General features: G+C 55.8%; 1 protein-coding gene across 19 annotated transcripts in view; it reads left to right on the top strand.

Annotated features, from left to right (window-relative positions):
• NFIX (nuclear factor I X) overlaps positions 1–15,728 on the top strand; it is a 90,936-nt gene that overhangs the window by 20,679 nt on the left and 54,529 nt on the right. For 3 of the 19 annotated variants that reach the window (XM_023645284.2, XM_070273041.1, XM_070273039.1), the window contains exon 2: positions 6,381–6,912. In XM_023645284.2, coding sequence (XP_023501052.1) covers positions 6,381–6,912 — 532 coding nt within the window. Of the gene's footprint in view, positions 1–3,090; positions 3,249–4,298; positions 5,410–5,814; positions 6,108–6,380; positions 6,913–15,728 lie in introns of those variants that run through there. The other 16 variants (XM_070273047.1, XM_023645285.2, XM_070273038.1 and 13 more) reach the window with 13 other exon arrangements.

Genomic DNA, 15,728 nt, shown 5'->3' with positions numbered 1-15,728 from the left:
TGATTTTACTCTGGCTGCAGAGCCCTTTCCCGCCGGCCCCCAAAGAGGGGGAGGCCGCACCCACCTCGAGGATAAGCGGCTGGGCCCTTTCCTTTTGCTGCCCACAGTTCTCTTTCCATCTCTGCCGGGAGTCTGGGCACTGCTTTCTTGTGTCCCTTCTTCTGTGGGACACGATGGGAGAGCTCAGGGGCGTGAGGTCAGCCTCTTTCAGTTCGGGCCAAGGCTGAATTATAAAATCCTAGTAATTGGGTGGACGAATCGGGGCTCTGTTTGTGGCCTTTTTACATTTCCTGCATCCTTGTTCACCCAGGCTACAGATACGCAGTAGTGAGATGGATGCTGAAACACCTGGTGATTCCTGTGGAGGTTTGGTCGGTTATTTGCACTAACTGTGTATAGTTATCCAAATGAGTGTGGAGATATGTATATAAAATTAGCATGTGTCCAGGGTTCTGAAAAAAATAAATCTGGGCCTTAAAGCAAGCAGGATGTGGACAAATAGATTTTTTTTTTAAGATAAAGAGAGAGCCAAACAGTGGCCCTGTCTTTAAAGATATAACTTCTTGTGCTTTTAGTTGTCCCGCTATTGGCAGGTATGGGCTGGTTTCAAAACCTGTCTCAGGCTGGAAAAAATTATTTTGTTTCCTTGAAGACTTTTGAATACTGTGTATGTGAGTGATGTTCTGTACATATTTTCCTATTTTTTCCCTTCAATAATCCACAAGGCCTCACTTGTTTTGTGGCGTTTTGGGAAACCACATATTTCACGTTCTTGTGATAGAAGCCATCATTTTCCTTAGCTGGTTTTCCCTTTTTCGCCCCGTCCCAGAGCCCCGTCTTTTCCCTGTGCTCCTTTTTCCTTTCCGCCCTGTCCTCTTTCTCTCCGTTGATATCCTCTCTCTCTCTGCAGTGTTTGGCCCAGCTGGGCTTTCTCTCTCCAGGTTTGGCTTCTTTCTCTCTTTCTCCTTCTCTCTATTCCTCTTTTTCTGTGGCCCGCTCAGTCTTTTCTTTTGGAGGCACATTTCTCCGAGTGATGGCTGAAAGCGGCATGGGTATGTCAGAAATGTTTCAGTGAAAACTGTTGCTTCTTTAAAAAAAAATCAAATTCTATATATTTGACAGTAATAAGAGAGAGTCCTTTCTCTCACAAGGGCAGAAAAATTCCTTTTCACAAACCAAAAGCCCACGTGAATTTTTAAAGTTTTATCTTTGGCTTCTCGATTTTTCTTTTAAATGGGGAGAGACCTTGTCCCCCCTAGTTTCCCAGCTTTCCCTTTATTTTTCCCCTTGTCTTCTGTGATTTTCTTTTTCCGCTCACTTTTCTCACCAGCATCACTGGTTTCCTTTCCCAGCAGTTGTTTTTTCTCTCCTTCCCTTTCGCCCCTCCACTCTCCTCCTCCTGGCCTGCCGAGCCCCCTGCTCCCTCCATCCCCTGAACCCTTGCACTTGTGGGTGACTCAGCCGGGAGAAGCCTTGAGCGGCTGAGGGTTTCGTCTTGGCTCTGGTCCGGGTGCAGGGTGCAGGGCGTGCAGAGCGGGAGGGGAGAAGGGAAGGAGGCTGAGTCTAGGACAGGTAATCTTCCAACAGGAGCCTCCACTCTTTTAACAAAAGGGGGACAGTCCCCTTTTGTCTAGGGCTCCTGAGGGGCGTGTCCAGGGCCTAGAGCCACCACCACTGGTATGCAAGAGGAGGGGGCTGCAGGGGCGGGCACTCAAAGTGTTTCTAATGGAACCTGAGTGATTCTTCTCCCTGTGCCCAAGGGGAGAGGGCAACCCTGCTCCCACCCTCCCAAGCCTTCTGAATACCCTGGCTGCTCTTCCAGGAAGGCCTCCCCGCAGGAGCCAGTGGCCCTTGTGGGGACAGGGTGAGGGGAGAGCTCTGCCTGGAAACCCTCTCTGCTCACCTTCAAGGTTGTGGCCGCTGGCAGGAGAAGGACAATTGATGATTGTTCTCCCTCGAGTTACTCACCTGGGAAGGGCTCATTGTTCCTCCAGTTAAGGGAGAATTAAGGGGGCCTGCTAGGTGCTGCACGGGTCCCTGAGGCTCCATGGAGCCATTCTGCTGGCCTTCCTGGGCCACTTCTATGTCCCATCTCTTGGCCGCTCCATGGACCTTTGACCCCTTGCTCCATCCAGGAGTGAATCATGGATCTCATCCTGTTCTCCCAGCTTCCACATGGGTCCTCCACTGGCCATGTCTCCACCGCCCACCCAGTTGCGCTACCCGATCAGAGTCAACCCATGCTCAGCGCGCCTCTTCCACCCGGCGCTGCGGTCTGTGAGCCGGAGCATGCCAGGATTCTCCAGGAGGCTCCCGTTGGCCATTTTCTGTTCTGTGTCTAATATTTAGTGTAAATCAAAATATCAGAAAAACACCCCTGTGCCAAATGTAAACTCACTTGCAGTTTCTCCTGTCTCATCTCGACTTTAGAAAGTGAGATGGCTGCTCTCAAGGTGGAGGGGCAGGGTTTGGCACCTTATGGCACTCAGCTGGTGAAGCTGGTCATTAACAGGACGTTAATGATTGAATGCCACCCTGAGAGGCCTGTCCGAAGGGACACCTGTCTCTTGCTCTCTCCCTGCTGACCATTTCCCTGCGGGGTCAGCCCTGAGCTCACTTCATACAGTGAGGGCCCGGGCTGGGGTCCCAGGTGCTGGGCAGACCTTTCCCATTGTTAAGGTTCAGTGCCAGCCCAGGGCCGCCCCGTTTTGTTTTGGCGCACCCCAGGCGCTCTTCCGGGAGCCTTTCCGCCAGCATAAAGGCCACCGAGCACAGGGTTTCAGATGGGGAAGAAAGGGGCGCGAGTGAGCAGTGACCTTTTTTCTGTTGCCAGCTGAGGGCTGAGGCTCCCCTGGGGAGAGGGCAGCCCTAGGGCCCGGGGTCTGAGCCGGCTCAGGCTTTCTCTGCTCTTCCGTTCTGACTGTCCCCTCCTCATGGCTGCTCCAGGGCTTGGCTGCTCCCCAGGCCCTCCCTGAGACGGCGCTGTGGAGAGGACACTCCCGCTCCCTCCCCGGCTCACTTTCCCACCTGCCTTGGAGGAGGGCCCTGGAGCAGTGGCTCCCCCTGGGTCTGTGCTCTGTAACTTGGTTTCCTCAAGCTCGAGCCATGTTTCCTGATGGAGGCCTCTCCTTTCTGTGGTGGTGTTCCCTTTCTTAGCGCTCTCCCTTTCCTTTGGGTTTCTTATTTTATGCTCTTGCACCTTGCTCCATGCGGTTCGGGCCCTCTAGTCTGGATTGAATGGGGGACAGGTGAGTGTCCCCCTCCTCCAACCGAGAACACTAAACATGCCTCCAGTGGAGAGGGCAAAGCCAAGAAGGCAAGGAATTAAGTGAGGGGGGAGGGGCGCCGGCAGGACTTGGGTGACTGTGTTTGGAAGTCGTGTCCATCTTCCTGCCTTTGTCACTTCTCTCTGGGGTTGGCTGTTGTGTTTGTGGCTGCGTGTAGTGCTTGTCAGCGGAGTGCTGTGACAGGAGGCTATTTTAATAAACTGTTGCAGTTTCTCGAGCCGTGCTGCATCGCGTTGGCATCCCTCTTCACCACTAATGGAGCGTGCGTGGCTGGGTGTGGGCCGAGGGAGGCGGCCGAGCTCGCCTGGGGCTGGGGAGAGGGGGCCGGTGGGGGGGGGCTGGGAGTGCTCCCCCCAGCGCAGGAGCCAGACCCGGGACGAAGGGGTGGCCGCACCCTGGGCGCCGGGTCCCTGGCCTGGAAGTGCTGCTGGCATCGACACTTTCCTAGCTCTCTTTCTTCTTCTTTCTATTCATAGCACCGCAGGCTCGTGTGTATGGCTGGGGAGGAAAACTTCCACTCGCCCTTGTGCGCTCCATAAATAAAAAAAGAAATAGAACCAGAAAAAGAGAGAGTGTGCGGGCCTGAGAGAAAGAGACTGAAACCAAAACACAGAGAAGGCGCAGCTGCTCTCCCCAAGGCCTTCTGGGGCGCCGCCCGCAGCCCGCCCGCAGTCAGGCCTTTATTTATTTATTTTTCTGGCTTCAAAAAAAAAAAAAAATTCTGCATCTTCCTCAATCCTAGTTCCCCCCACCCCACCCGCCTCCAAATTTGCTGGGTGGCTGCTGCCAAATGGACCCGAGTGGGAGCCCGGAATGAAAAATTCATAACTGCTGGACTTTGCTTGTTCATTAGACGTGAACTTGTCGATTGGGCAAATTGTTTTTGGTCTCCAACTGCCGGGGGCTCTCCCCACCCTCCCGGCTCGCCCGGTTCCCTCCTCCCCTTGGACGCAGCCATTGGCTGCTGTTGGATGTCTCATTGCCAAATAGGTGGATCCTTCGCGGGCTCGCGCTCTCTCCCTCTCTCTCTCTCTCTCTCTCTCTCTCTCTCTCTCTCTGTCTCTCTCTCTCTCTCTGTCTCTCTCTCTCCCCTTCTCTCTCTCTTCCTTCCCCCCCTTTTTACAGGCTTTGGCACAAGCAAATGGATGGGGATTGAGCATGAAAGGGGAGAGAGAGAGGGAGTTTGAGAGAGAGAAAAGAGGCAAAAAAAAAAACCCAAAACCGAACCAGCACACACACACACATGCACGCATGCACGCGCGCACGCACACACACACACACACACACACACACTCACACTCGGCACTCGCACACAGCCCCATCCCATCCACGTCCTCCCTGGCTCTCTCCCCCTCTCTCTTTCTCTCCCTCACTCCCTCCCTCTCTCTCTCTCTTCTTCCCTCCCTCCCTCGCTCCCTCTCTCCCTCTCTCTCTCTTTTGCATGCGTCTGCCAGCGACGGTCTGCAGCCGGTCCGAACGCGTCCTCTTCCCGGGAATCGGCGAGCTCCCCCTTTGCCTGCGATCAGGCTCACAGGCGGAGGGAGGCAGCCCGAAGTTTACACCCCTGTGCTGCTGCCAAAGCCGAAAGCCTTTTTCTTCAGCTGCCGCTTTTCCCCCTCCAGGGTTTTGTTTTTGTTTTTGTTTTGCACGGGGGTGGGGTAGGGTGTGTTGTGTGTTGGGGGGGGTTGGGAGGTAGGTTTTGATTTTTAAATTTTGCATCTTTTTTTTTTTTAACTGGAAGAAGATGCACAGGGGGCGAAATTGAAAAGAGATTTTTTTTGGTTGGCTTTTGTTTACCTGGCGTGTGTGGCAACCAGCTCGATCCCTCTCTCTGCTTGCTATCCCTGACCTTTCTTTCTTTTTGCTCCTTTTCAAAAAAAAATATTAATTTCCCCCTTCTGTGCAATGGAGCGTGGGGTGGGCAGGAGGGGGGAGGGTTTGAGAATCTACCCAAGCCCGGCCCCTATTCCCCAGAACACCAATAATAACCCCCTTTAAAACATTTACCTTCCTCCCTGCTCCTCCCCCTCCCCCTCCCCCCACCCGCCCCCAACTCACAACTCTGTTGAGTCCAGAAGCTCAGAATCGGGCGTTGGGCTTTGCCGGGTGCTTCAGATCCATGGTAATTATTTAATTTTTTCCAGTTTTATTTTTGTAAACAGAAATCAATTATTATTTAAACTTCAAACAAGCAAACAAGCAAAGAAAAAAAAAACCCCAAAAAGCGACAGCCCGGCCCTCTGTCACCTGACTGAGTGGGAAAGAGGGTGAAGGGGTCAGTGGGGACGGGGCCGCGGGCTGCCCCGTGTAGCTTTTAACCCTGATGTGGCCGAGACAACCACCTTATTTGTGCTAACAAGAAGTGTTTTGTTCCTTATGACTGTGATTAACATTAGTATCGGTGTTGATAACAAAGCTGAAATCACATATTTAGGATTTAGGTCTGATTAAAAAGATGCTGGAGTGGATGTTCCAACTGGAGCAGGAGAAAAGAGAATGAAAAGCGCCTGGAGAGGGGGAGACATCCAGTCTCCTCGCTTGCTTGTGGATGTCATGTTCTCTCTTCTTGGGGGTGGCCAAACACCGACTGGTGTCGGGGTGCCGAGGTGGCCCCCGCACGCCCCGTGTGTGCGTCCACGGGCATCTGTGCACACCGGACACCGCGCCGGGGCGAGCTGACATGAGTTTGCGGCTGCGATAGAACATGGAGATGTCATGGGCGCGACAGAGCCTGGCGGGGATACCAGCAGCGTGTGTGTGTGGACGGCAACGTTGTCTGTGCGCGCGTGTGTGAGTGAGTGAGGGAGAGAGAGAGAATAGGTGTGTGCTCAGGCTCCGGGTGCCTCTGTCTGGCTGCTGAGGCTGAGATGGGAGCAAGCGGCTGGCTAGGCTGGTGGTGGCTCCAGACCGCACTTTCCTAGAACAGTTGCAAGAGAAGATTGTCCCTGACGGGGGGAGGAGGAGGAGGAGGAGAAGGCGATTTTTCTTGTGCCCCCTTCTAACGCTTCTTTTCTCCTTTTCTCTTTCCCCCTCACCCGTCTTCCCCTCCTCCCGTCCCCCTCGCCCCGCATGCTCCCGGCTTGCCGCCTGCAGGATGAGTTCCACCCGTTCATCGAGGCGCTGCTGCCTCACGTCCGCGCCTTCTCCTACACCTGGTTTAACCTGCAGGCTCGGAAGCGCAAGTACTTCAAGAAGCACGAGAAGCGGATGTCGAAGGACGAGGAGCGGGCGGTGAAGGACGAGCTGCTGGGCGAGAAGCCCGAGATCAAGCAGAAGTGGGCATCCCGGCTGCTGGCCAAGCTGCGCAAGGACATCCGGCCCGAGTTCCGTGAGGACTTCGTGCTGACCATCACGGGCAAGAAGGCCCCCTGCTGCGTGCTCTCCAACCCCGACCAGAAGGGCAAGATCCGGCGGATTGACTGCCTGCGCCAGGCCGACAAGGTGTGGCGGCTGGACCTGGTCATGGTGATTTTGTTTAAGGGGATCCCCCTGGAAAGTACTGACGGGGAGCGGCTCTACAAGTCGCCCCAGTGCTCGAACCCCGGCCTGTGCGTGCAGCCTCATCACATTGGAGTCACAATCAAAGAACTGGATCTTTATCTGGCTTACTTTGTCCACACTCCGGGTAGGTCGCTCTCAATCCCCCCGCTTTATTTGACTTGCTGGCATTTGTTCTGTTTATTGTTCCTCTTCCTTCCCACCAATCCTCGCAGTGGGCCTAACTGGGGCGCCCGTCCTGCCTGCCGAGGCCTGCAGCACACTGATGCTCCCTCTCCCTTCTTCCGTTTCCCTCCGCCCTCTCTGTTCTTCCTCCTCTGCTCCCTGCTCCCTGCCGTGTTACCGATTTCCCTGCATCTCCATCTCTGGGGACTTAGCTTCCCCCAAAGACGCTGCAGCTCTTACAACTTGGGCCAGGGCGCCCCAGGATTATCCACGATGGTGAGAGTTTGTGCTGAATACCATCATCACCACCACCAGAAAAAGTCACTCGTTGCTCTGCTTTAAAATGAGTCAGAGGAAGTGTGGTGGGGCAGGTGCTGGCTTTCCTGCTGCTTCCCCTCCAGTCCTGTGGAAAAGCCGGCTTGGGCACAAGCGGGGTGGGCAGCAGTTGGGCAGAGAGAGGGGCGTGTGAAACCCCCGACACCAGACAGGGTGAATAGAACAGAGGAGACAAGGCAGAGGCGGGCGGATCCTGGGGCCCAGATGCCCGAGCAGGAGCGTTTTGGCTAGGATTTGGCTGTCGGCGAGCGGGAGAGGCGGTTGATTTCGTAGAGTGAAAACCTTGCGCTCTTCCCCTTCACCGCATTTCTGCCTAAGCGCTGAGACCCCCGGAGGGCTGCCCGCGCCCCGCACCTCTGCTGGGGCAGAGAGGCCCCTCACGGGCAGGGCAGGGCAGGGAGCGGCCTTGCTGGGGAGGAGGTCTTAGAGAGGCGAGCAGACGACCCCAAACTGTAAGCTCCCTCATGCTTTTGTGTTCCAAGTCGGCAGCTTTCCTCTCGGCTTTTCCCTTCTCACTCGCGTGCGGGTCGGTGGTTCCGTTCTCCTCCTCTGTTCCTTTTGGGTTTTTTCCCCCTACCCTTTCCCTTTTTATAATTTCTTTCCGCTTTTGTTTTCTTACAAATTGAAACAGAGATGGCTGGTTAATTTTTAGCCTCCACTCAGCTACGCCCAATTTACTGCCGCCTTTGAAACCTAAACGGGCGGCCTCTGTGATTAAGCAAGGCAGAAGTGTGTTTACATTATGCCCGACCAACTTGTAATGAGAGGGCGACCAAACCTTTCTGTGTGTGTGTGTGTGTGTGTGTTTTCCTTTCCACCATTCCAGTAATTTTTCCCCCTCGTTTCCCTTCTTTCTCTCTTTATGCGAATGTGAGAGAATGTGGCTTAACTTCAACTCTAGTGACGGTGCTTTCCCGCAAGTGTGCGTGCGTCTTCCTTCCTGTTCATTCACAAAAAAGAAAAGCAGCTCACTTCTTTGCTGCAGTCACCTCCTGGCCTGTTTGGGAAGTTGGGAGGAGCGGGATGACCTAATCCAGAATTGAAATTTGGGGGAGCGGACCCTGGCCTGGGATGAGCAGAGAGTGCGTGTGCTGGAGAGCTCTGCGAGGAAGAGGAGACCTGAGGCCTCTCTTCTTGCTCCTTCTCTCCTTCTGAGAGGTGGCTTTGGGAGTTGGATGGAATCAGTGGACCCACCCAGCCCCTGCCCTGAACTACCCCTGCGGATCTTTCTAGGCCTGCACCTGGCCCTGTGTGACTGTTACACCTCCGCACCAAGAATGACCAACTGCCAGTCCTCTCCCCCATTCGTCCCTTTTTTTTCTGGAAAAGAGACTAAAGACAAATTTTAAAAGTTATCTCCTCCTTCTCTGTCTACACAGCAGGTCAGAGTGGGGAGGGTATGTATGTGCCTAGTGGTGTTGGGGGTGGCTCTGGGCAGGTTTGCGTCTGGCAGATAGCTCCTCCGCGAGAGGATTCGGTACCTCCTGATTTTGGAACTAGGGGCCTCTAAGACAGAAGTCAGCCCTCATCCCCCTCCTAGCTGGCCTCCTCCTAAGCTGCTCTCTAGCTGGGTCCCTGTAGCTGGGCTGTTTCCCTGGCCTCTTTCATTTTAGGCCAGATTCTTGGCTGCTGCCAGCATGGGGTTGAGATAGGATGGAGCGTGTGTGAGGAAGGAGACCGTTTCCTGGCCAGCCTGCTGGCTCCTGGACTGACCAGGCAGGTGTCGGGAGAATGGACGTGTCCCCGCCCGCCCTCCCCCCCCCCCCCCAGTCTATAATGAGATCATTTGCCGAGGAGTAGGAGTGAATTCATGCTCCATTGCATGTGTGCCATGAGGCCACCTCTGTCCCAGCTGAGGCCGAGTTCCTTGACCAAAGCTGAGTGGAGAACTGATAGACGAATTATAAGAAATTGTCCTAATTCATGTCCCTGCACTCCAGATAGTGTCCATAAAGGTAGGATTTTTCTTGCTGGAGTTTAATTCAAGCGTGGCTTCCTGAAGGAGGAGGGGTGAGTTGGTGTAGCATGGGCCACCAATGGGCCTTGGGTAGGTGGTCTTGAGAGGGTGCGGAGTGGGCACAGCTTCTTCTCAAGCGCCCCCATTTTGTCATAAAATGTCTTCTCCTGGCTGAGCCCCCAAACGGCGTCGATCTGACAGCATGGCCTTTTCCGTGTCCACATTTGCAGACATGCTCAGTAGGGCGCCACTTTTTCCTTCTTCCCAGTATAAACTGGGGGTGGGGGCTGGGGTGGCAAGGGCTCAGATAAGAGTTGCTTTGGACTCTAAAAGAAGTGCTTTTCTTCCTTTAAAACTGGGCTGGAGAACCTGATCTGGGCTGAGCTGGTGGTGCCGGGTTTGACGATAAGCAAACTTGACATGGTGGTAAGACTAGGGGCCTAGCTTCACCACTAGGTGCCATTGTCATCCATGGCCCTCATGGGCCCTTGTTTCGCCCCACATGAAGCTTCAAGAGGTGGCATCATGAGAAGGAATAAAGGACGCGTGGGTGACGTCAGGAGCTCCACTCACAGAATCCTAGGGCCCAAAAGGCTGCCCAGAGCGTGTGGTGTGTGTGGCCCCCATGAAGACAGCCTTCCTGATGGGAAGGCTTCTCGCTGCTGTGCGTCTGTCTGGCCCATTTAGGAGCGAAGGTTGCGGCAGAGCAGGATCAGAGAGCACTACCATGGGGAGGAGGCTGGTGATGTCCTTCCACCCAAAATGGGTGTTCCAGGGCAGGTGGCTGGAGACAGAGGGGAGTATGGGGCCAGGAGTCCTCTGCTTGTGTGACGAAGGATGGCCAAGCTGGCCCGGAAGTGCTGCTAGACTATGTCCGAAGCTTCTACAGGGCTCTGAAGGTGAAGGGTGTGCTTAGACCTTCCCTGGCCTTAGGCCTTGTCCTCAGAGAGGACAGCAATAAAACGCTTTACTGAATGGAGACTCATCTTCTCCCCGTCAGATCCCTCTCATGGGCCCCAGTGGAGGCCCACAAAGTCCCGGTATCTGCGTGGTGGCTCTTTGCTTTATCTCAGCTTTTTCATGATGGAGAAAGCCGCATGTGGAAGGAACCCCCGCCGCCAGTGCCAACAGTTGCCGACTTATGTCCAGTCTCGGTTCATCCACACCCGCCGCTGCCCACCCACGCTGGGTTGTTGAGAAGAAAATCCAGGCATCATTGCTTTTCATCTGTAAATATTTCTGTACACATCTCTAAAGATGAGGACTCTTGAAAAACATAACCGCAATAGTCCTATCACACCTAGAAATAATCGACCATTTCTTTCGTACGGTCAGATAGCCAGTCAGCGTTCACATTTCCCTAACCTGCAGATTTTGTTTGTCTGTCTGGAACAGGATGCAGATCAGGTCCCTGCCTTGCGATGGGTTGATGGTCTTTCACGACTCCTAACCTCTGGGCGTTGGTCCTCCTCCTCCACCTCCTTCATCTTGGTTTCTTTTCTGGCGGTTTTGGGTTGTTGTTGAAGGAACCAGGTGGTTTGTCAGGGGTGCGGGGGTTCCTCGTCTGGCCTCTGAGGGCTGTGCCCCCCTGGGTTGTTCACTGCGCCGCTCTGAGTGGAGACTCTGCCTCCGCCTCGCCTCCGGGTCCTGGGGTGGCTGGGCCTTACCTATCACAGGAAATGGCCTGGCACCCGTGAACTTGTTCAAGTGCAAGGTCGCCCTTCTCCGGTGTAAGAGCTTCCTAGGCTTTGCCCTCTGCTTCAGGGCTTGGGGTTTGCCGTGAGCGGTGAGTGGTGGTTTTTGGGTCCGAGGGAGGGTTTCTCGTCTGCGTCCTTCCTTGGTGTCGGAGGGCATTGTTAGCCCTGCCAAGATGAGGCCGATGCCAGCGATACCCCCCCCCCCCCCACCGCCAAGCCTGTGCTGGACACCCGGCCTGTCTAGTGGCTCTGGTTCGAGTGCGTAGAAAGGGTCACAGGAGCACCAGCTACCCTCTCAGGAGGCCAGCCCCTACTGTGGCCCCTGAGCCACTCACCCGCTGCCTCCTTTTTCCTAGGCCCAGAAATGCCACTGGTCTGTGTCTTTGAGGCAGCGCCATCTGGTGCCAGGGCCAGCAAAGACTGCAGGGCCCAGGAACCAGATTCATAAAATTAGCAAGATACAGGGATTATCTTCCAACCCAGCGGAGCGTCCGCTTTAGAACATCCCGGAAGAGATGTCACTGTTGTTCAAAGGTCAGCTTTGGTCATTGTAAAATTCTTCTGTTCATCTAACTCAGAGGATGGTTGGAGAGATTAAACTGTCTATCGGGTAAAGATACCGGCACATAGCAGGCGAGCAGGGGACGGCAGCTGCTGCCATTACTATTGTTCGGATTTTGTGAGCCCCAGGCCTTTTCCCTGTTACCTTTACCTGTCGGTCTTATTTCTGTCTTAAGGGACGATCCAGGTGAGAGCTAATTTTTCTGTAACGTGGCAGCCTGTAATACGGAAGGCAGCTGTCGTGGTTCCTTTCCACCCCTCTCCCCAGGAAGCTGTCCTTTCTCCAGGCCAAACGCTTGCCAGTCCCTCACGCTTCCCGCACTTGACACAGCTCCTCGAGCCCTTGCCGTTTTAGTCACCACCCCCTTGAGGTCCTCTTAAATTGGAGCGTTCAGAATTGAGCACGGACACTCCAGGTGCCTTAGGATCCCATGGGAGCTACCTGATTTGCAGGGCCCTCCAGCTACATAAATTGCGGGGCCCCCGTGCCGAATGAAAATGCTGGGCTCCTAGTTCAAAATGATGAGCAATTGCACTGTGATGACGGTTGGAGCATTAAACAAGCACGGGGCCTGCGTGACTGCCCCGGCGGCAGACCCGTGAAGCCGGCCTAGGCCCCTTTGCTGTTACTGTGACTGGGTGCCTGGCTCTGGTGGTGTGGAAGGGTGATGGGGCTCAAGCTGGCCTCAGAGGAGGTGTGACTTCAAAGAGAAGACCAGCAAGGCCCAGACCCAGTCCTTGGGCTTGGTCTCTTTCCGGGATTCCTTGGCCATCTGCTCCTGTCTCCTCTGTCCATAGCATGTCTGCCCAACCCGTCAGGGGTCTCGCTGGCTGCCATGCACAGGGGTCTTGATGGAGTGCTCGCTCTGCTGGCTGAGTTGGAAGCTGTAGCTCGAGGAAGAAAAGAAGCACCCTTGTCTGAGCTTGAGCCGGGGGAGTGCGGGGTGAGAAGAAGCCTGAGCATGGCGACGAGCTGTGTTCCATGCCCACTCGGAGGAAGCAGGGCCGTTCTGCAGCAGGAGGGCTGGGGTCCAGACGTTCAGATGGACTTCCTGAGAATTCACTGTACTTTCTGGCACTGCCAAAGTATGGTCGAATTTCCTTTATTTATGAAATACACGCTTGGTGAACCTAGTGTGAGCAAGGCCCTTCTAAGGAGAGACTCCTGCATGCGGCCACAGGGCTTGAGTGAAGGCCACGCCATGACTTCTAGAAGGTGCTGTCCTGTAGGCGTGACTGTGCCGTGATCCATGCGGGAGGGAGGGAAAGCCCTCAGGGCTCCATCAGAGGAAGCTCCTGGTGGGCTGTGAAGAGGGAGGCGGGGCTGTCTCGGCCGCCTTCTAGTGCTGCTGAGACTTGGGTGCTGAGGAAGGGGCCAGAGAGGGCTGTGCCTGCATGGCCTCCCCCTATTCTGGCGTCCCACAGCAGCTGGGCAGAGAGGCCCAGCTGAGCGGCCCCCTTTCTGCCCAGGGAAGAAGGTGGCTCCCTCCCCACCCCTTTTTCTCTGCCCCGTCGGTCCCACCCCCAGCTCAGGAGCTGCCACGCTTCAGTTATTTTATCCTTCAGTGTCCGATTCAGAAGTCCTTTCAAAGGCCCCAGCCGTGTCAGCGCGGTGCTCGCACAAAAGGCCTCTTTGATTTCTTGTTTGTTTTCATTTGCCAGCGGAGGGGGAGGGGGCAGGAGAGAAAGAGCTTCTGGGTTTTAAAATTTTTATTTGGGTTGCTTCATTCTCAGTGGAGTCAGCTCCCTGGAACTCCTTTCTGAGTTGGGGGCTCGGAGGCGAGGGGCGGCCTTCTGGGAAGAGGGCTGGGGCGGGAAGTGTGGGCTGCCCTCCCCCAAACGAGAGGAGGAGGGGCCGGGTTGAGGATGTAGCGTTGACGCACCTTCAGACGTTCTGTATTAGGCCTGAGGGTGGGACGGGTCAGGGCGGGGCCCTGCAGCTGGGGTCAGCAAAGGGCTGAGGCGCCCGGCACCACAGCCTGTTCCCTGTTAGCCGCATCCCCGGCAGAGGCTGCGGGATTTGAGTGGTCCCGAGCCTTGACTGTGCCCTTCCCCTTGAGCATCCCAGATTCTGCCCTTTCTGTCGTGGCTGGGAGGGGGGTGGGGGTCCTTCTAGCATGCATACTCCTTGGAAGTTCTTAGCATCTTGAAATACAGGCTGGGGTTCTGCACTCTCCATCAGGGAGTGAAGCGGAGGGCTGCGCGGTCTTCCCAGCTGCCTGTGTCCTGCCGGCAGTGGTGCCCACGGGCCGGGGTGAGCCCCTGTCCTCCCAGGCTTCTCTCTCACCCCTACCTCTTGTCTCTCTGTGATGGCTGGCTTGTGAGATGCTGCAGCGTAGGTACCCTCCTGGAGGACCAGGCCCATGGCTCTAGAGGACTTGAGGGCAAGCCAGTGCTGCCGAGGCCCCGACGTGCAGGGAACTGAGACTGAAGGAGACGGGGGGCCACCTGCACCTCGGTTTGGGACGAGAGACACCCAGAGCAGCGCCTGTGGGGGTGCGTCTTGAAGTACACGTGGGTCTGCCACCACAGCCCAGTAATCAGGGCTGCAACCCGCTGGTGTGTGTGTGCCCGTGTGGAGGCCCGATCGCCAGGGCTGGGGAAGAGAGCGCCCAAGAGCCAGACTTGGGCAGGTGGTCACAGGCGTCAGCAACAGGGAAGTGTGCCCACTGGGTGAGGGGGGCTCCGCAGGGCCTGGTTGGCAGACGGGAGGAGGAGGCTGGGGGGCTGAGAGATAGATAAATATAGCTGATGGCATTTCTGATGATAGGTTTTTCTTGGCACTGAGGGCACCGTGGAAAACAGCACGACAAACGCCCGGCCCCACAGGCCGCCGTCGCCATTTTAAGCGTGTTTGAGCCGATGGGTTGTTGGCATTGGAGGAGGGTCCCAGCAGGCAGAGGGGCTGCGAGGAGGTGTGGCTGAGCCGGCCTTTCCCCTCTGTGGCCTATCTAATACCTGAGTTTCTGGCCCTCTGGGGATTTTTTTTTTTTATATTTTGGGGCTGCCCTTTGTGGGCCTGTCTCCCAAGTGACTTGTCCCCCACCAGCCACCATGGCCTGTCCATCGGTGGGAGCATGTTCTGGCTCTTCTCCTCACTTTTGACGTCTTAATGATGACCTGGCATGCCCCTGCCCCGGGGTTAGGGCCATCATTTGCTGTTATTTGGGGAACATCCAGTAACTTAAAGGGCACCCATTTGTCCAGGCTCCCAACAACTTCTCGTCCCCTGTTGATGGAGGAGGGGGCACACCCTTGGTCTCCGTCCCCTGCTTTAATTCCGGTTTTTCAAAGAAAGCCCAATATAGTCGAGCACCGCGCTGAGTCCTGTCCACGTGTTAACCACCCAAATTCTCACATGGATGCTAGTGTTAAAGCTGTGCTCCCAGCTGTGGGTGGGTGTGCTGGGGACACACAGGGGTCTCCGTGTGTAGTGAGGAATTGGCGAACCAGACCCGGGGACCTGGGAGTCTTCCTGGAAGATGACCTGCCTGAACTGCACCTTGAGAGATGGTGAGGAATTCTCTCGTGGTCGTCAGCTGGCCGAGCCTTTTCAGCCTGCTGGGAGCTGCGTCCTCGCAGTGGCTGAACGAGGCAGGCAGGGCCCAAGTGCAGAGACGTCAAGGCACTTGGCTCCCACGATGAGTTTCCCACAGAAGGACCCCAGGGTCTGGGTCATTGAGCCCCTGGGCTTCCCTCTTCAGGCCTTGCTGTGCCTTGCACTTCACTGAGATTGCTGGCCTTGGTGGAGTCTTGGAGGAGGAAGCGGTAGGGGTCCCCGTGGTCTCAGCAGCTCTCTAGGAGCTGCGACAGAGGGGCCGGAGCCCAGCCTGTGGCTCAGCTCAAGGGCTCCCCCAGCCGCTGAGTATGTGGGGTGGGGACAGAGAGCAGGCACCTGGCTGTCCTGGACACTGGCCTTCCTCGTCGCTGGACCTGAGAGGCAGCATGCGAGCATAGCCGGGCTGGGTCAGCTGGAGCCTCCCCTGCCGCCGCAGCCCCTTGGGCTTCTTGGCGCCCCTGCCCGTAGCTGGGGGAGGGCAGGTAGAGTGTGCAGGACAGGCCAGGCGCAGGACCAGCAGGCTCGGCTGGGTCCCGGCATCCCTGATCCTTGCTCTGTCACGCCCTTTTTCTGGGAGTCTGCTTGGAATCGCAGTTGGAAATAAAAGTGAATGTAATTATCCTAATTAACCAGACGGTCGCTGGGAGTTTGGAATAATCTGCTCTTCG

The sequence above is a fragment of the Equus caballus genome, chromosome 7 (assembly GCF_041296265.1).
Source record: "Equus caballus isolate H_3958 breed thoroughbred chromosome 7, TB-T2T, whole genome shotgun sequence".
Classification (NCBI taxonomy): Eukaryota; Metazoa; Chordata; class Mammalia; order Perissodactyla; family Equidae; genus Equus; species Equus caballus.
The sequence above is the reverse complement of the archived record's forward strand: the minus strand, read 5'-3'. Positions and strand labels throughout refer to the sequence as shown.